The sequence below is a fragment of the Dermacentor variabilis genome, chromosome 3 (assembly GCF_050947875.1).
Source record: "Dermacentor variabilis isolate Ectoservices chromosome 3, ASM5094787v1, whole genome shotgun sequence".
NCBI classification, from domain to species: domain Eukaryota; kingdom Metazoa; phylum Arthropoda; class Arachnida; order Ixodida; family Ixodidae; genus Dermacentor; species Dermacentor variabilis.
The window spans coordinates 108,870,670-108,891,873 of record NC_134570.1 but is presented as its reverse complement, the minus strand read 5'-3'; the positions used below and the strand labels follow the sequence as shown (position 1 = coordinate 108,891,873).

The window sequence follows — 21,204 nt, the reverse complement described above, 5'->3', positions numbered from 1 at the left end:
TTGCTGCGGCACAATTAATTGGACAGCTAGACCATATTTGTCAAATTTATACAAGGAATACAATACGTTGGAGGAAGCGTCGGCTAACTTCTTTAGATATATCAGCTTGTCCTTCCAGTGTGATTAACCTTATTTGCCGGTAGTCTCGAACTTGAACATCTCGAACGGCTCGCACCATACGATGAACTCCTTGCAGGCGCACCCAAAAATTTTGCGTAAAATCCCGCTATTATTTCTTGGTAGGAATGCTGCCTAACCCTGGATCTGTGGATGCATGGCTGATGCTACAGCCAGTTACAATTAAGTGACTGCTTATATTACTTTATCTATGATCCGTGCGTAACAGAGCTAGTACACACACACACACACACATTTTATTTATATATATATATATATATATATATATATATATATATATATATATATATATATATATATATATATATATATACGCCTGTAGTCACGTTGCAATGGACAAATTCGTGCTAGCAGTCTGTTTTAAGCGAGTAAAACTGTTCCGCGCCGTTTAAACTTTTCTAAATTATGACACCATGTTGTGAAGTCTTTTGTTAGACATCATCATCATCATCAGCCTCTTTATTTATGTCCACTGCAGGACCTCATGAGGACCTCTCCCTGCGATCGCCAATTACCCCTGTCCTGCGCCAACCGATTCCAACTAGCATCCGCAAATTTCCTAGTTTCGTCACACCACCTAGTCTTTATTAAGGTGGGCCGGACTAATGCCCCAACCACTGGCACGCGCTGGAAAGCTTCGGCGCGCGCCGAAGGGTCAAATGCGTCAAAGCGTCGGTCGGAAACGCAGCGAAGCGGAACGTCGCGCAGCGATTATGTCTACTGCCGATGCTAGAAGTTTGCCGACGCGCGGCGAAGCTGCGCCGGCGTGCACCAATGAGAGGCTGCGACGAGTCGCACGCGTCAACCAATCGAAGGCTGCGCAGCCTCCGGCTGCTATGCCTGTAATGGCCGCCCAAGCGGAGGCTCTGGCATCAACGATCGTCCGAGTTTTTTGGACGCACGACGCGCGCGACAGTGTTCCTAAAAGACAGTGTTGTAATAGTAGACCGACAACGACACGACCGACCGACCGACGACAGTGGGTTGTGGCAGTGCGACGTGGATCCGAAGCGACTTCGAACGACGCCGACTAATCCAACCTGCCCACTGGGTTCCGCCGGGCTCAGTGCGATCGTCTGCTAAAACAGCCAACCGAATCACGATTACCGCAACGTCTGTGCTTGTTGTGTGTGTATTTTGTTGTGCCCAAAACGAATGGAAACATGTTTACGAGTTCCGAAGTCTGGATAATCAGCACTCGCCTATCGCCGATGTTGTTTACGTTACGCGTAGGCCTAGCGGGTCCATCGAGTTCGTAACTGACGAGTGAACGAGGCCAGCTAAGAAACTCTGTCGAAGGAAGTGAATTTTCAGGTCCGTTTGGTGCTGCAGTGATTTAAAATATGGCACTCCTGACTTCGTGTGATGTGTGATGTGGTGAATGAATCGTGTGGAAGTTGGGTTGGTCAACCGCGGCGTGTTTCGTGTGGTGTCGGTTGACTCAAGTGTCACGGCCAAGCTCTGCGCTGTTTCCAGTGGTAAAGATAACTTCCGAAAGCGAAATACACTAGTAGCCGAACTGTTACAAGTACTTACATAATCAGCCGTGCCGCCTGTTTCAGCTGACACTGCGCTCTTCTATTCGGCATGTGAATCCAGTTCAGTACAAGTTCACTGTACTCATTCACTCACTTCTTTCTAGTGCGTCCGTCTTTCGGGCTAGTTGGGCATAAATCGCATGTGTAGCAATCAAGAACACTGACGCACTGAAGCATACGTGACAATGCAGTCATGTTTGAGTCAGTGTGTCGTTATAGTTGAGCACTGCAAAAAGAAATTATCTGTTTGCAACGTGTGCCCTGTGTGCAGTGCATAGCAGGACCTGCATCATGCAAGACCTATGCTTGTAGCAGCGTATACCACGATTGCTTCGATGCCCGCTTCAGAAGCAGCAAGTACTGAGTCAATGAAACTGTAATTGATTTTTTATCTCACTTTTTGCTTATGGAAAGTGTAGATGGTGTGAGTGCATTGTGGGGAAGGTGAAAAGGTGTCGTCAGTGTTTTGTGCAGTCAGTATGCTTAAACTGCTGGAATCCCTTCAGCTTCTACTAAAATGTTTCTTGCTGCGATACTATAAATTGTAGTCAGGACAAAGATCTACTCAAAACCAAGTTACTAATGCATCTGTGCAGAATGTGTTTGATTAACAAGTTAACGCTTCCACAACAACAATATGCCGATGCACAGCATATGTGCTTACAATAAATACATTCCGTAAAGGTGAACGACTGGGATCAAACTTTGTAGTAGCACCGTTAAAAGTGCTGCCATGCGTATCAGCCACAACGAAACTGCTGCACGTCCAACCTTCTTCCTTGGAGGCACTTCTATAAAGACTGTTCGGGCCCTTCCCATTCTGGGTGTAGCATTTAGCTGTTCTCTCAACTTTTCCGCATATGTCACCAGCACTGTATGTAAGCACCGGCCCTTTCTTGGGTTTGTGTCGCGTGTCTCCCTTCCCTGATGACCTAAGGTTTTCCGAGCACTCTACACTTCTATCATTCTGTCACGACTTGAGTACTGCTCATCAGTATAGTTCCCGTACCAAACTCGCGACGCTGACAAACTCAAGCTTGTTCAGCGCCGGACAATACGCACCCTTTACTCCCGTCTTTTCGGTTGTCACAAGCTCATGCCAGCCTTCGAGGATTGCCTCAAACCCCTCAAGTAGCACACCCTGCAATACCAGCGCAACATTGCACTAGTCTATACTGCAGGGTGCTTGACGACTCTCTGGACAGCACTAATATTTCTTCAGTTCGTCTGAACAAGTGGTCAGCACAGTCTGAGCCCTCATCGCGCCTCTATGGCCCGACACCACAACTCCATGATTATATCTGGCATGCAGAGCTTTCTCTCCACCCCCCGGGCGATTTGGATTCTCCTTCCTTGGAACCAGACTGAATTGGCACTCGTGTGTGTTGTGCACCTGTGAAATGTGTGCGTGTGTGCCGTGCTGTGTTATTGAGCAAGTGTGTGTGCACATAAGAGAGGAAGGAAGTGTCTTCTGCATCCTGCAAATTCCTGCTCTAGATGGCTGGTTATCAGATGCTCTAACATACAGACATCAGCCTTCTTTTTAGTCTAGTGTGCCAAGTTACCACTAAGATTATTATTGTTGTTATTATTATTATTGTTATTATTAGAATCATCACTTTGACCACGTTGATTGTGTTGAAGCCAGCGTGACACATAATTCAAAATATTTCTGGAGCTTTGTGGGCTCTCCCTTCTAAAAAGAGTGCCAAAGATGTACGTCTTCTTCATGAAAATAGTGGTGTTGTCTCGAACACTGCTGATGCCTTTGCAGAACATTTCTGTTTGTTATATGGTGTGAAATATGCTTCAAGTAACCTTCCTTCTCAATCTGGCGCAGTGTATGCTAACAGTCAATGAAAACCTCGTTTCCAAGTATATGAAGTGCCTTAAACTTTGCCTTAAACTTTCCCTTTCTTGTGGTGCTGATGGTATTTCCTCCACAGAGCTTAACCCTTTGAGACGCTGTCTACACAATTGGGCACAGCAGGAGCGTGCATCAATAGCAAAAGCACTGATGAAAGTAATGGTATTTAAAATGTGTTTCATACCTCTTGAAACACTTATTATTGGAACTGTGCTGCAATTTTGAATAACGTGCAGAATGTTTTAACAAAATGAGTGGGAAGGTAGACGGCTGGGTGTTGTTACTCTGTGTCAGTACGTTGTATGTAGCGAGTTCACTTCTTTCATTGTTTTTTACAATGTCGTGCACCAGGCATAATTGTCAAGTGGCTGGATAAGTGCTTTTCAAGCTTTTCAAAACACGATATAGTACATGTTCTCATATTTTGTGTTCCTGTAGTGAGTTTTCGCATGGAGTCGAAATTTTGTAAACTTGACAAAACTCGCTAAACAATTGAAAATTCTTAATATTTGCTGCAGCTGTACACTTTCTACGATTCTGAGTATGCAAGAGATGTGGTGAAAGCAACTTTTCAATCAACGGGATAAAGTGGTGTCTGAAAGGGTTAAGACGTATGGAAGCATACTTGTTCCTCATTCTCACAAGCATCTTCAATAGTTCCCTAAAGTCTAGTACCTCTTCTAGCACTCCGAAGGTAGCATGAGCATTGCCCATGCACAAATCAGGTGCTGGATGTGCAGTTACTAACTGCCGACCTATATCTATCCTCTTCAGTGCGTCAGGTGTTTGAATTGGTATGGGATTCCTCGCTTTCTGTTAGTGCTAAGAGCATTTTAATAAATGAACAGCATGACTTTGTGTGCCGACAACTTAAAAACTATTTCAGACTGTCAACAGTGTTCACCACTGCATCGACTTCCAAAAAGACATTTTTTCACTCTCAAACTGGTGCAGAAAAAATAAGTACTCTTAAATGCTTCCAACACTATGGCATTAAGTTATATGCACAAAACGCACCATGTGAAATTTTGATACACCCTACGTGATGCTCCACTCCTTAGGGTCGATGGAATGAAAGATCTTGGTGTGTACTTCGACAAAATGCTAATCTTCTCTTCACATAGATAATTACACAAGATGTCCTTCACGCTCTTGGAATTGCTTGCCATATATTGCATGATTTCCACTCACCTGTCGTGTTTCTGAAATTCTGCTGTGTGCCTCCAACTACTAGAGTATGCCTCTGTAGGAGGGGGGTGCAATGAGCAAATCTAATTCTGACCTCATTGAACGCATCCAGAATAAAATGATGTCTATCTTCAAACACCACTTTTGCCATTCTGGCAACCACAGTTGAGCCTTCTCAAATATACTTCAACTCGCACCTCTAGATTCAAGTCTTAATTAATTGCACCTTTTGTTCCTGTATAAGGTGGTCCATGACATTATACATTCCTTAAAGCTTGTTAAGTGCACCAGTACAAAGGCTCTCTAGCTGTTCCTGGGCACTACAATGAAAATTTGAATGATTGATTATTATCGTAGTATAAAATTGTGCTTTTTAAGTATGTACTAGTATACTATTTTAGTGCAGTAGCTTTTGTGCAATTAAAAAAAGGGCATGAATTAAGAAGAGAGAGAAAATGATAAATGAAAGGTAGGGAGGTCAGGAGGCACGATGGATGCTGACCTTGTTAGAGAAGGACGCCTGTGGTCGTCGTTCTGGCATGAATTAGGAAAGTGCAATAATATGCTATGTGCCTGATCATATGCATTGTGCTATTAATTTCTTCTGAGTTTTAATAATGGCTGGCTACTGTATGCAGTTTTGTACAATAAAATATGCCACAGCAGTTATTGCGTGCCTCGCAGAACAAATTGAATATATCTTTCTCAGTCAAGACATCATAGCAGGCTGAAAACAATAAACTGCAATTTTTCTTTTTGTGGTGACGAAGTGTATAAATTGTGAAAATAACCTGTTTATATATTTCTTATACTATGCAAATGAGCTGCTCCCATACATGCGAATAAGTGCTTCAATAGTACGACTTGGCAAAGGGCAACGAAAGACTCCTATTAAAGCCCTCTAATTCTCAAGCTTGTATTATCTGACGGTATGTCATTTCATTAATGTAAAGAACGGCAAACTTGATATGTGGAAACCAGTTACAATAGAACATGGCCCTTACACTGTGAAAATGTTTTGTAGCAATAAACTCAATGTGAAGGCCTCCAGATGTGGTGTTGATGCATCAAAACAACCTAGAATAATAGAGGTGTTCCATGGGCTAGATTTGGCAGAATCAAGAATTGGGGGGAGACAAGATACGAATTACATACATTTTAGCTATGCTAGTTTTTTTTTTTTTTTTTTGTGAGTGCTACAGGTGTTTCAATTCTGTTTTGCTGATTTTCTCAGAAGCCACTTTTTCACGTTTCTCTCATGCACCAACAAGCATAATTATATTGACACGGATGCTTTATCTGTATCCGGTTACCGTATTTCACCGGCTAAAAAATGTTAAAACGTTATCGCTCGGTGCAGGATGCGCCTGAACGTATCGGAAGTTTCGCGAATGTTATCGATGGTTCTGTCTGTTGTCGACGAACCTTGCTAATCTGATTGCATACGCGACACGAATTGTGTTGTAGTTTCTGGAAGGCGCGCGGGCACCAGCGAATAGGCTGTAACTTTCGACGACTGACGTATGCAAACCGACGCGCTTGACCCGCAGATGAGATTTTCTACGATTGGCGACATTGCTCGCCGCTATCGTTGAGATTGAGCCGGCACTATTTATTTACCGTCACTACTACGTGGCAATATTTCCAACACAGATTTTTTTCAGTTATACCATTGCACGCCTAATTCTTACATAGTTGGCTGTGCAATAAGCTGCCAAAAAATGAAATGGTACAACAGTTTTTGATATATGGCATCGTCGTGCAGGTGTTTGCAAAGCGATCTTGCAGACAGACGACGCGCGAGCGCTGATGTCGATATTTTGTACACTATTGTTACTTCAAAAATAAAAACGAACTGTTGCGGCAGGTGTATATTCATTATGCAAACGTGTTTTTTGTATCTAAAAGCACATACAGATCACAACCTTATTGTTTCAAGCTTAGTTTACAGCAGGCTGTTTTAGGCCGGACTTTGACGGATGAAGACGGAATAGTCCAGCAACAGCGCGCCGCAGCCGAGGAGCGAGCTTCGGCGCGCGTCGGAGCTTGTCTCCAGTGGTTGCGCGCCCTTTCCCTCCAGCCGAAGCGAAGCGACGCGTTCGCTTGCCAGCGCGCGCCGAAGCTTTCGGCGCGTGCCAGTGGTTGGGGCATAAGCCCACCTTAATGCAGTGTACTGTAGAGAAGACGTCGATTGTAGCGTGGATTACACCTGCTGCCATCTCATGGAAAGCGTCGGAAACTCAAGCGCTCACGCGAAATGCTTTCAGCATTGGCGGAGCAGCGTCGTTTGGCCACCTTGTCCAACCTAACTCACGTGGTTAATACGCATGCGCGTTTTTCTCCAGCTGGGATTTCGCAAGGCAAGTTGGTGCATTGGTTGGTGTTAAGCGCGATAAATTGTGCATGGAAGTTCATGTTATGTCATCGTACTCGTCACGCACTTGCGCCTGTCCACCGTTGAGGCCTGGTAAAGTGCACATTTCGTTTTTAGCACTTTGATGGGGTTAATTCTGTAATTTGCGCATGCTTATTGTCTGGAGCCGCGGTACTATTTACAAGTGACTGTTGTGCCCATAAGCTCGCTTTATTCACATTCGAGGGTTTAAAAGAGAAGTAAATGCTGCCCAAACTCCCATTCTCCCGTCATAAACTTTCTTAATGAATGGATTTGTGCTTAGGGTTTCTGATCTTTCTGGTCTTTTAGGTGTGGGTTAAAACTTTTTTTTTTTTTCATGGTGCCTCGGAGTAACGCTTGTCATCGCGGCGCATGGAACGCTCGTACGTCGCAGGGCGCAGAAAAACACCTTTGGTTGTAAGCCTAGCCTTTTCTAACGTGTGTGCGTCGATGCACGGGCCATATAAGGCTGGCTTGAGAGGACTGCGCATTTTGCGACCGCCTGATGAAACGAAATTGAAGTGCGCCTTTGTTTCCTTCCGATGCGTCGACGCTCGCGCACGGCTCTTCGTTCCGAGCGTTCGCGTCGTTCCACGCTCACGTGCCGTGTCTGACCTTGCCGCGTTCGCTCGAGCTCTGTGCGCTCGCGCGTCGGCGTGCCGTCCGTAGCCTGCCGAATTTTCTCGGTCGGAAGCGTCTGCCTTGCTTTACCTTGACCGTGAGTAGTGACGCTCCTGCGCGACCGATTGTTTGCAGTCTGTTTGCGCTACAGTTGTGAGTCCCGCAATGCAGCCGCTGGTGTTGAGTTCGGGACAGCTGTGACGAGCAGTGCTGTTTGTGATGATCGCGCGGGGCTGGTTCGGACGCTCTAACAGCAGGGTCACAGCGCTAACAAAAGCGTAGCTAGGGAGATCGAACTACCACGTCCGCCACCGAATGCCGCACGGACACCGCATGCGAGGTTGCTATTTCTGACCTAACCGCATCCGTGTGGAGATGAGCGTTTTGTTCGACAAAACTTTCGGTGGATTTGTGTAGCTTTCGGCGTGACGGTGGCAATTCGGTCAAGCTTGCTCGTAACGCGATAGCAACTGTTATCTGTTCTCTCAGTCGACTGAACGCCTGGATAATTCGCAAGAGCGTCCGCGTTGTAGAGACATTTGAAGTCGACGCAGGGCATGCTTAGGGCGCTTTGTATTCTGACAAGTACTGATCCGAAGGAGCAGAAGTTTAGCGATTCATTTGATGACAGCTGCAACTAATCCATTCGACGGGTTTTAATGGAGTTGCCGAGCAGAGAAGCCATGTATCCATGCTATAGGTTAAATTTTTTTTTATGGTTCCTACGAGCAAGCATAACCTCGCAGTTGTTTTGCTCGGCCTAACTTGAATTGTTTTACGTGTGCAGTCTCTAGGGGCTTGCTGTTATCTCATATTTTGTGATTAGTGGACAGGCAAGGTGGTTGTTGTTGATGGCAACAACTATGATTACGTGACACATGTAGAGCTGCAGTGCTGCCGTGCATTGCAGCTCGTTGCTTTGGATTACTGGGTTCAATTTTATTGCTATTTTACTCAGGTGTAAGTTGTGTGATGGAAACCGTTACACTGTTGCTGCAATCATTACATGTCTGCTTGTAAAAGCACTTGCATCTTGAAGAGCTTGAAAACTAAGCCTGTGTTCTTGGGTTGTTGCTCTCCATGTTCTTGTGATCATCTTAGCCTTTCTCCAGTTTGTATACAGCAAGAGATGGTAAGCTTATATATGACAAATATCACGCTCTTAGAGTGGCGCCATTGCCTCTTACGTGCAATTGCTGTTTCTCAAAATTTCAGTAGCTCCCCAATCATCATAGCTTTCTTTCTGCTAATAGTTGCCCCATTTTCAGAGTACCTCCATGGCCATGTACTAAATGTTATGCCATCTCAAAGCATCCTTGAAAGTGATTAAGCAAAAATTTGACCCAAGAGGCAGTTTTGCTACGTGGAAGTCAGCAGTGTGGCTTTGTACTTATTGTCGTGCCATTTCACAGCGTTCCTAAAGCATAGAGATTCCTACAAAAGATTACTTAACCCTTTAATGATGGCACATATAATTACTCTCCAAAATGTTTATTATTATATATATATATATATATATATATATATATATATATATATATAATGTACAAAACACATCGAGAATAAGCATAATCAATTAAAAGAAACAAAAAAAAATTGCTAAAGTTTTTCGAAAAATAGTGGGGAAACGCCAGGCAGTAAACTGAAAATGGGCTTCACCCCGTGCTACCTACAGTATTTAATTATTTATTTATTTATATATCACACATACTTTCAAGGCCTAGTAGGCACAACAGAAAGGAGTGGGGAAAATATACAATATTTGCAATACAGGACAAGATAAGAAAATCAAACTGGAAGCTACTTTTAACGACAATCTTGAAGTTATAGTGGTGTCACAAATTAAGACTGTGGAGGTGGGAATGTGGTTTCATTACTGGCTGTTCTTGGCAAAAAGGAACAATGGCACAAATTAGTTTGACAAGATGGCACTTCAATTTTTCTTGAACGTCAATAAGAGATGACATTGTACTGGGTATTGCGAAAAGATTTTCTTTAAGAGAAAAGTTAAAGTAACGTATTCTATGAAAAAGACAGAGATCAAAGTACTTGCGGCGTAACGAGAGGTCAGGCAGATTTATTGTTCTTTCCATGGACGTGGCGCAAGAATGACACGAGTAATTTGAGAGAATAAAATGGGCAGTGCGGTCCTCAATGCTTTCAAGGCAAATGGCAAGATTGGCATGAGCAGGGTCCAATATGGCACAAGAATTTTCTAATTTTGGACGGACGAGTGTTTTGTATAGAGTAAGCTTTAATGAGGGGGGTGCTGATGCAAAGTTTCGTCTCAAATAGCCTAACATTCGGTTAGTGTTGTTAGTGACATGTTCAACATGCAGGTTCCCTGAAAGGTTGCAAGTGATACTTAACCAAGATACTTATAGGAGTTAACCGACAGGGCAGTACCATCGATAGAATATGGGAATATATCAAAAAGAGTAGAGCTAGAGGACATGCGCATACTTTGGCATTTGTGTTAAGCTGCATTATTGATTTGTTGCACCATTCGGGGATAACTTATCCAAGTCGTCCTTGGACCAAAACTTCCGTGGGTTAGAAACCAGTAAGGATAGAAGAGTATTGTTCAGAAAGGTTTGTTGGGCATTAGCTAATGCCGAACAAAATTAACCGGCAATGTGGCAGTAATGCGACCAGGGGCCCTATAACGTAAAACTATTCCAATATGTTTCTATTCCAATTTCCTGACGTCAAACTTGCGTAACCACCGACGCAAGCACCGGGCGGTCACCTGCACGGTTGTCTGAACAGACCAATCAAACGCTCTCCTCATTCATAGGAGGTCACTTTTGTTTGCTTGAAAAACGAATAACATTGCCTACACTGAGCGGCTTGTCTTATCTAATTGGCTGACAAGAGGTGAGGAGAACGCTCAAGTGGAGAGGGATTCACTGGGACAGAGCCAGTGCACTGAAAATCGATAACCGGATGAAGAAGGTGGTGCCGGCGTCTGCGATTGGTCGGCTTTCCCTTACTTAGCTTGTGATGGCTGGTCGAAAATCGCGGCGGCATGCAATGGAAGCTTAAGAATGACGCTAAAACTGACCCTCAGTAAAGAAGAGTTGACAGAATGAGGTAGTAAACGTGCCGAAAGTGCTTGAACACGTTACACGGTCATGCAAGAAGTTTTATCATACGCAAATACACCCATGCTCACTGGCAGTTGCGAGTAGCCAGCGTCGCAGCGATCGGCGGCAGCCATCTTTTATTCCTTTCGGAACGGGGCAGCCTGCGGCTATTCCGAAAAAAAAAAAAATCAGTTTTGTTCGGCATATTAATGCATCTTTATCGCGTACACGTCACTTTGACGCGGTGAGTTTGTGCGGTTTTGTGATGTTGCATGACAGGCAGGTGAAGTGGGTGCAGCCCGAAAACTTTTCACCAATAGCTGAGGGCTAATACCAATAGCCGAGGGCTAATGGCGAAAAGGGGTCGAATCAGAAATAACTGTTTTTCTTTTTTTTGTCAAATCATGCATAATCAGTATGTACACATCATATCAGATGGGGAGGTATTGCGGTTTTCGTGACGTCGCGTGACAGACAGGTGAAGTGGGGCTGGTCGCAAAAAGTTTTTGACCAATCGCGGAGGGCTGATAGCAGAAATGGAATAGAAAAGTTTGGAATAGTTTTACGTTATAGCGCCCCAGTGATCAAGATGATTTGTAACTTTGGTGTGGCGAAATGCCCGCTTTTCTTAGTTGTGCAGGCGCTTTAGCGAATTATTAAACCACATTGAATGGAGATTAGAAGGTACCCATCTTTTAGGCATGTAGTGATTAAAAACTGAAGTTTGTTTTTATACAGTAACCAGTTTTCATCTAGAGTTTGTTGTGGAAAGTTCATGAAGTAGTTTCCAATGAAAGACAAACTCTGCAGTTATTGAAGAAGCATTGACTCTGTTGTAATCTAGTATAATTTTTGAGCTTTTCTCACAGCCTTCATGCACCCTATGAGTGAAGTAAATAATTAAATGGTCGATTATTCCTTCAGGAAACGGGAGAAACCAAGTTGGGTGCAGTGGTGAGAATGAGATCCAATGTGTCTGCAGAAGTCGGTGTAGAATGCGTGGGGTAGTGTGCAAGTTGGATTAGATTAAAATCATGGCAGAGGTTTAAACGTTCCGAAAATTGCAGAGAACTTTGTTTAACAGTAATTGAATCATTCGCCCACACAACATTCAGAAAATTGGAAGCCCCAAGTATAAACAAACGTGACGTAGGGTATCTAAATAATATGATGATTAGTACATCATGAAATTCGTGACAAAGAGAAATAGAAGCTGCAGGTGGTCTATAACAGGTGCAGAAAATAAACTCATGGTTTACAATGACCGCTTGTACATACACAAGTTCCAATGATGAAACAAGTGGAATGTTTTGTGACACAAGGGCATGTTTGATATGTATCAAGGCACTCCCTCCTGATCAAATGTTGCAGTCGTATCGGTGCAGATTATGAGAGTTTTCACAATCCAATATTTCGCTGCTTCTTATTTTTGCAGACAGTCATGTTTCAGTAATAACAGTATCAGCAGAGCAAGAATCAATGGCTGACGACAAAGCTACATGTTTGTTGAGTACACTTAGGGCATTAGTGAAGAGAATTGATAAGTCTTGCATTCTCTGGCATACAACAAATAGCTACGAGTAAACACTCGTTGAGCGACTCTAGGCTCGATTACAGCCGTGTGTGCATTTAGGGATGGACGCTATCGGTGGCTGCACAGTAGGCATATGTTTTGTATATTGATGATTACTTTGTTGTGACGAAGTGTGAAAAGTTGTTTTCTGGCATTTCGAAAATTGATAAGTTTTTTGCATAGTCGCCTCATACTTTTGCAGAAATATTTACCTACGAATACACCTGGAGCCTTTCAGCTTTGCCCTCTGGTAAAAGATACTCTCTTTAATCTTGAATGCCGGGAACATAACAATCATAGGGTGGGCCTTATTCGCAGAAAACGACCCCAAACGGTGCACTCAAGATATAACAGTGCCCAGAATTAAAATATTGAGATGCAATGAAAACGTATCCCGAACTCTGGTTTCAGATTCAGCCCAAGTCTGTGGGACTATCAGCGATTCCATAAATGAGATTACCCCTCCGTGATGGAGCCTCAAGATCATCAAGGGCACTAAGAATAATTTTTGACTGCTTCCTTAACTGCGTCGTCGATTTCAGCCATAAGTGGCGAGGTCTAAAAATTATCAACGAAGGATTCAACCTTAATCAGTTTGATAGTTAAATCAGACACATTTGAAATCAATCCAGATATCTCTCCTATGTGATCTATGGGTGTTCATTTCATTTGCTTGACATCACGGGTGTGACACAAATAAAAGCTTGCATTGGTCTGTCTTCTCTGCACACTTTTCTAAATAAAGTGAGTCAAGCACCAAACTTTTCCTTCTCGTCCAGTATTCCTGCTCTTAACTAACATGAGGCTTGCTGCCTGTAATTTAGTGTTGGCTGAAGGCATTTCGCTAAAAACTTTGTACTCATTACCAATACTTTTTTTCTGCTATGTTGCCTGTGAGTAACACTTGTCAATAAAGGGTTAATTCAACTCTGACGCTGGTGTCTACGGGTATGGTATGGCAGTCCAGCCTGCACGGGAATGTAGTACATTGATTTGCCTGGACTTCATCTTTCTTGCTTCAGATAACTACATAAGGGAATAATTTTCAGCAGAACATTGCGTTATAAATGCAACAGATTGCAATGATTACGCATATGGGCAGAAGCTTATTGATGCTTTAATGGATAATAATACCACAAGGAATGTCGGACTCTACAAGCACAAAGATGGGACAGATTCAGGTACTGCCCCCATCATTACCATGGTAGCTGAACGATTGTGGCACCAGAGCTTCCTCTAGGGATTTTTGTGAAGAATTCAATTGTCCAAAAAGTAATTGAGAGTACAGCCCTAGGCATAACTTGAGTGCTGCCTTGTCGCTCCCATCTGCAGTGGTGTGCATCGTGCTGGAGTAGAGACGGCGCAGGGAGGTCCAGGGTCCTGGGTGCCCACAGGGGCGCCTGGGGGTGAGGGTGTTGAGGAAGCCCCCCTGGGAGCAGTGCAAGAGGGAGGAGGAGGAGGAGCGGCCACTGCGTCCCAAGCAGAAGGAGTGGCGGCTGCCGCCACAGCCGCGGGCAGCAGCAGCAGCAGTGCTGCCAGCTGCAGCGGCGTGAACGGAATGGTTGCTGGCACCTCGTCTCAGCAGGTGGCCCTGGCTGATCTTCCGACAGCCGACCAGCTCAAGGCGATGGGCCTGTGCGACACGCTAATCATCCTGAGTGATACTGGCCAGGGGGCCCAGCCTGTCAGCCTGGTTAGTTCCCTTGAGGTGAGTGAGGATCCTTGCCTGGGCCTTTTTTCAGTCCCTGAGGCCATATTGTTTATGATGATTACTCTTGCCTGATGAGATGACACCTCACTGGGGAGCGATGGGCATTCTTGTTGGCTTATACCTCGGTTACGTGGGGCACTTTTGACCTTGATCAGGCTTGATCATAATCTAAAGTGCCCTGTGCGATGGCTATTAGCCAGTTAGCAACTGCTGGAAAGGGGCGCCCCCGAAAGTGATTGACCAAAAATACTGCTTTTGTTCTTGAAACATATAGTTCCAAGTGTTAATAGGGCACGTAATGCGAAATACTGGAAGTAGGCTTTTCCACATATTTTGCTCTACACAAGATGGCTGACCATTCACTCTTGGTGCCATTGAGAAGAGGGCAGGCTTGGAAACAGCAAGGATTCTGCACTTCTAGGGCAGCCAGGGGCACTTTTAGGGTATAGGTCAAACAAGATGTACATAAATTTCGCATTTTGCCTATTGATCAAGCTTGCATTCCTTGTGTCTTTTTACATGAACTCAAATGTCTATTTTTCATCTGCAGTGTGTAGTTCTTGAGAACTTGATTTATGTAGCTTGGGTGCAGCTTAGGTACCAAACTACTGAAAACAGCAAAGAATGAGGTGGCTTGTTTAGTACTTGTAAAGTATTAGTAAGTGTTATTTTGAAACCTTCAGGCATGGGAAGGAGCTAGATGATAGAAACCAGGAGTAATTGATCCCTGGGAGGAGCCTTTGCTCTGCACTAAACAGGTTGATGAGGACAAATTAGAAGGAAAATGTTATTAGTATTCAAGAACAGCCTGGAAATTACTTTGTTTGCATTAAAGTGGAAACTGAAATTCTAGAGCTGCGGTGTTCAAAGCTATAGAATGAAGTTTTCTGATTAATCTTTCTTTACTATAAAATTCAGTTGCTCTAAACCTTTTATAACAATTATAGACAAAGACCTTTGTGTTTTTGCATTCTGTAAGAAGCTATTTCTATAACAACAAAATTTTAAAAATGTCGGTGTTATGAATTGTAAGGTAAATGGCTTGTTTAAAATTGTGGTGTGAATTGTAATGTAAATGGTATCTTTATAATTGAGGCCGTCACAGTTAGGCTTGTGAGAAGAAAGTGAAAAACTACATGATTGTTAACCCTTTGAGGGTCGAATGATTTTGAAAAAAGCTTTCCCAGGTTGAATGTACAAAATATATGTCGGGAATACATAAATAGTAAAAAAAAATTAGGAACAGTATTTTGGCGTCGGCATCACTCAGAACTGCAAAATGTTCAATAGTATTTCAGGCTGGGATACATAGCGCAAAAAATGACACAGGGACAAGCAGGAACACAGGGCGAGCGCTCGTCCTGTGTTCCTGCTTGTCCCTGTGTCATTTTTTGCGCTATGTATCCCAGCCTGTATATATCCCACCAACACGCCCAAACTTCTTCCCTGCTAAAGAGTATTTCAGGGTGTGGTACTCCTTGAAACACGGGTCTACGCACGGGTCTACGTGGTGCGTTTCGCAGGTGCCTTTTAGAGCGCAGCTCTTGTTCCTGTGGCGAAGGTCAGCGGCGCAAAGGCGCTTTTGTAGTCCGACATTTTCGGTGCGCATCGCTTGCGGCAAGTTACGCTACGTCTCTTGCGCTGCGCTAGCCGGAATGCCATCCCCTCTAGGCTTCGACGGGTGCACTGTCTGCTGTTCTCTTCAGAGCATGCACAGAACGATCCCAACACGCGCACCGCTTTGAACACTGGATAGTTGTCTGCGACCCTTGGCGAAGTGGCATGGGCGCCTTTTTTTTTTTTTCATCATGCAGTGTATTGTGAGTCGGCGCAGTTGGCACAACGAACGCGTGGATGGAGCAAGAGCCATCTCGGCGTCAGGCACGTCGGACTGCGCTTGCAGTGTCCGGCTACGTTGGCTGTGCCAGTGATTTGAACTACCAACATGGGTCTCGCCAATGTGACGCGTGTGCGCGCGCCCACGCTATGTTGCGTTATATATGCACCTTAACCGAGCAATTTTTTTTTCTGCGTTTTATTAGTTCGAATTTTGTATAATTCAAATTTTCGTAGCCTCCCCACGGAATCCTAATTAACGAGCTTTTACTGTATCATCTAACAAATAGCGATTATATAGCGAATATCATATGTAGCGAAGGTACAGAAATGTCAAATGTGGGTTCATTATAACGAGGTTCCGCTGTATTAATTGTTTTAAAGGGACACTAAAGGCAAGCAATAAAGTCACTGTGGACTGTTAAAAATATTGCTAAAAAAACTTTCAGTGCATATTTTGTTCCAAGAAAAGACTTAGTTCCAGGAAATATCGCAACTGAAGTAACCGAATGGGCTTCCAGCGCAATTCAAATCGCCCGTCACAAACGAGGCATGGTGGCTCTTTATACGTCATCACCGCCCTTTACAGCTGCCAGTCAGTGAAACAGTTCCCGGAAGCCAGTGCAGCCTTTTCTTTTTCCATAAAACACAGACGCATGTCCAGAAACTTAGCCAAGACATCCTAGTGATGCAGCATTTGCTGCTGCTGCTTGTAGTTAGTATGATCTCTGTGAACTGACCATACCACCACAGCACTATGCAGTACCAAGACTCATGAGAGCACAAGCAGTGCAGGGTTAAGCGAAAATTAAACATTTTGACTAATGGCGTCTTCGTAAAAGGTAACATTGACGAGTTCCTTTTTCTGAGAATCGAAGTGGACAAGTAGCATTTTATTCTGTCATATAAGGCAATGCAATAGTTTTTTAATATCAGTGGTTGAGTACACTGAAATCTTGATACTATAACAAGTTTCCTGGGACCACTGAAAATTATTTATATTTTGGAATATTGTTGTATCATAAACACTTAAATTGGGAGTAAAAAACTAAATTCGGCAAGAGAAATCGCCTACATTTGAAAACAATACAGATAACCCATTTGTAAAAACTCTATAGTTATGCTAAAAGTGGTCGTTATATTGGTAGTTTGTTATATATGGACTCACCCTTAAAAACTCAATTAACCGTACTGAAGCTGGCCTCAGAAGTTACAATTCGGCAGCACGTTGGTCCAAAAACCAGAATAGCCGTGTCAGTTTAGTTCCTGGTGTGTTGCTACACATAGCACATTTCCGTTAGAAATGTCCATCTAAAGAATGAAGAATGCCGTCGTATTGCTCTTTCAAAATGGCACCCGGTTCCGATCACCTGTGATTTTGAAACTGCAAACTTAGCAGCTGTTTTTATCTTGAGTGCAGGTGATATATTTTGCTACGAGTGGGACATGACTGTATTCTGCACATGAGAATGAAGCGTTATAGTTGGCTGGAAGCGTCAACTTTGGGAACTGCAGCGTGCTGCCATTCTACGAAGGTCTCAGACATTGGGGTCTTGGACTTAATGACTGTGTGTCAGCCACACAAGAGCCATAAAATTGTGTTATCTATGTCGCTTTACGAAACAACTGCGACGTTTGAAAGGTAGAATGTCACCGCACACTGTTCTCAGCAATCTGCAATGCATAAACGAGGCGTGGCAGAAGTGTGATCTAATAAAGCTGTAATGCCCCAGGCGCCAGCGCCTGGGGCAGCATTCTTGCTGACTCTGGCAGCGTGAATATCGACAGGGATGCTCGAGCGGTTTTCTTGGTGGAAGGACATAGATGGTTGTTCCAAATCTTTGAAATAGGTGTAATGCACATTGTTTCGCACTGACAGCTGTGCAATAACGAGAGTGCTGCCATCATGGCACACAATATCGCACTGGCGCATGTGCCCGTGCATGCCCCGCACCTAGTTCAAAGCGAGTGACCATCTTTGTGGCTTCCAAAATCCGCGTGCACGGTCGCTCTCTCTCCATCTCTCTCTCGAAGGCTGTGCCATTGTCGCGGTTTGGACTAGAGTGGGGCGCGTGCTGCTGTGCGCCCACTTTGGTCGCACTTCTGCGCCCTCTCTTTACCATGACTGGGTTTGAAGTGTTCGTTGAACCAGTACGGCAATTTAAAAAATGTTATATCTGGAAGCAGTTTCAATAGGCAGGGTCGGAATATCGTAAATGCATTGGAATGTGGTCGTTATAACTGATAGATCGTTATATCTGGGCTTGACTGTACATACGCAAATGCATTTATGCTGATGGTAGGAAATCTGCAGCATAGGAGTTAAAATGCATGTTTCTGTCTAGTCATCTTCACCTGGTGTGCACAGCTCGTACAAACCTTGGATCTATTAACTCTGCTTAAGTGTGGGCTGGCTGTACCGTCCGTGCACCATACCGACAGTGAGATTGCATACGTGCCACTGTTCTGTGCATGTTCCATCTGCACTAGGATGAAGTGTGGTGCTGCAGGGCAACAGGGATCATGACACGGTGATTCTTCAATTTGCGCCGGCTGTCACAAATGAGCCATGTTGTGATGTGTTTCTTTGGTGCGTAGATAACGTCCCTCGAACAGCCGTTCCTGCTGTGCCCAAGCTTGCCAATTACGTCGGTGGTTGTTCGTAAAGTGCGCAGCAAGCACTTCAAGCGATCTTACTTTTCTAGAGAATGCTGCGCTTTGCAGTGGTGCTGTGTAGGTGGTTAAGATTTTTGCCATTTATGCGGGCCACCAATACTGTGGGCGGGGGTGTTAGGGCTGCTGTGGATTTGTAATCATAGCCGTCCAGGAATATCTTCTGCTGATGGTGGTGCACCTAATTTTTCAGTTTCTTAAGTTGCAAATGTGCACAATATTTCAGCATTACAAATTTATTATATTGAAGTGCCACTAATACAGAGAAAGCATAAAATATTTATCGTCTTAAAATATTTATTGTTCTGAAATTCATAGTACTGCAATATATTTATGTTCTAACAATAGGCTTTTGGCAGGGGATGCTTCAAATGTTCTACAGCGAAAGCTGTATATGACTAACCTCCTGTTGTTTTTTGGGCACTCGGCAACAGAAATTGACTTAGCGATTTCTAACAAACCCATACGGGCGTAATGCGGCAACGCAAATGTCAAAATGGGGAACAGATTAGAACGCTCGCCGGGAACAATAGCGTGACGCCAAGGTTATTGCAGTATATAAGCAGGAGAGGTATCGGCGCTAAAAGCAGCTGTGTTATCGATGAGGTGGACATGTATAGTTGCTACACCCGAAGAACAACGTGTGTACGAGGAGTGCCGGAGGGAACAGCAATGATAATGTAAATGGCACCGATGCGAAACGACCACCGGTGTAAAATGAACGAACGAGCAACAACGCCAGACTGGCAACACTAAAACTGACAATCATTTCATCTTCACAGAGTGGCATTGTCATTTTTTAAAAATCTGAGGCACTTAGGAATGGGATTTCACTGTACTACACCTGGTGACAACTTTCTGTGGCACCGCAATGAAAGCTAGGAGCCAAAGCAAACATTTTTTTTACTGTGCATCTGCATGTAGTCTGCAAACGTTAGCAACTGGAAGCTGCGTACTGTGAAACAAACCATGGCACTTGCTACGTTTATTTATTCTTCATGATTTATTTCATAACAAATAAAAAGCTTTCTTAGGTAAGGGATTTCCGTTTATTGACGTTCCTAGTTTTCTGGCTTTCTGGTATCCATGTCTGGTTTTCCTGGTCATGTAAACCACCAGCCAAACGTGGCCACTACTTGGCATAAGAACACAAGAGCAGAAGCTCCGCATGTGCGAGCACGTGCACGTAGCTTTCGCTGTGCTGCCACAGAAAGCTGTCATCAGGTGCAGTGACACAATCATGAGGCGTTAACGTCATTGGGTGGTACCAGAATGTCCTCGCAGGCTTACAAATCCTGTCCTACATCTAGTACCTCAATTTCTTGCTTACTATAGACAGTCTTATTGAGGGTGCTGCCATTTTGCGATCGCAGCGCCATCTATCATGCGGTGCCATGCTGATATGTGGGATTGCGCTGGAGGGTGCACGGCAGGCGGGCTGTTGACAACGAGTGGCGAGTTTTCGCGCTTTCCCGAGAGGTGTCAACAAGTTGTTCGGATTGGAAAACTTCTTAGTATGTCGTCACTAAGCTTTCAGCTTCAATATAGCTGCAATATCGAATGGCAACGGGCCTAGAGGTGCTCCCGCAGCTCCTCCCCACAATTGAAATAGGAGGCGAGTCAAGTATGAACATTGTCTATGTGTAACGTATACATGTTATGTGCTGTTATTGTATGTCTAGCCTTGAACTCTATTAAGGTATCACTCAGGCGACAACAATCGGAGGTGTCTCCATGTGTCATGCGGTGTGCCTCACCAGCGTACATCCCAATCCAGGTAACTGCGAAACTCCGAGGAAGCATGTTTTGCCAGCTTTCGTGCTCCTAAAATTTCCGCGATACGATTTTCTAAACATTGCCTATGTGGCACCCGGGCATCAAGCTTTCTAAATAAATAACTGTAAAATAACTCAATTGAAAAGACTTTAACATGGATAAAATGAGCTGATGATAGTGGATGCGAATACACTTAAATCTCGTTATATGAAGTCGAAAGGGCGCTAAATTTTGTTCATTATAAGTGTTAGTTCGTTATAGCCACTGACTAATAATTTGAGGCTACTTTATTGCACACAAGCGTTCAGTTACTACAGGTAAGCCATCGCCGAGGTATCGGCTCCCGTCGCGGTCGAGTGGCTACGTCCGTGGCAAGTGCTTATGATCCTTACCGATATCGCACACAGGGAGAGACTGGAATCAAACACATCAGAACTGATTTTATAGCCTTCCATGTCGATGGCGCGAACCTTTCATGTTGACGGCGCAAAATAATCGGTTATGCTTCGCTGCTGTGTCTTCCTTAACCGAAGGATGGCCTTCTTGGCAGCAGCAGCTATCTCAAGCCCATGTTCACCGTTTTCGTGGCTGCCGAAGTAGCGGTGCAGCAAGTCCACTGAGTCCAGTGCCTGGGGCGATGTTGGTACGTTGTAAGCACAGGGCGGAGTGTTGTTGTCCCCTGTGGCACCTTCATTGTCGCTTCCTTTGTGCTCCCGGGCAGCAAGCACAAAGTCGTCTGTCAGCTCCTCCGTTGCCAGAACGTCGGCATCCATGCTCACGTATTCGCAGAAGGTTTCACCTT

General features: G+C 44.3%; 1 protein-coding gene across 10 annotated transcripts in view; it reads left to right on the top strand.

The window, feature by feature from the left end:
- The window catches only part of LOC142576168 (uncharacterized), a 63,964-nt gene that overhangs the window by 20,787 nt on the left and 21,973 nt on the right, over window positions 1–21,204 (top strand). For 2 of the 10 annotated variants that reach the window (XM_075686147.1, XM_075686146.1), the window contains exons 1-3: window positions 12,813–12,957; window positions 13,739–14,114; window positions 20,326–20,403. In XM_075686147.1, the coding sequence (XP_075542262.1) occupies window positions 12,857–12,957; window positions 13,739–14,114; window positions 20,326–20,403 (555 nt within the window). In that variant the 5' untranslated portion in view covers window positions 12,813–12,856. Of the gene's footprint in view, window positions 1–6,822; window positions 7,199–7,505; window positions 7,845–12,812; window positions 12,958–13,738; window positions 14,115–20,325; window positions 20,404–21,204 lie in introns of those variants that run through there. The other 8 variants (XM_075686150.1, XM_075686148.1, XM_075686154.1 and 5 more) reach the window with 7 other exon arrangements.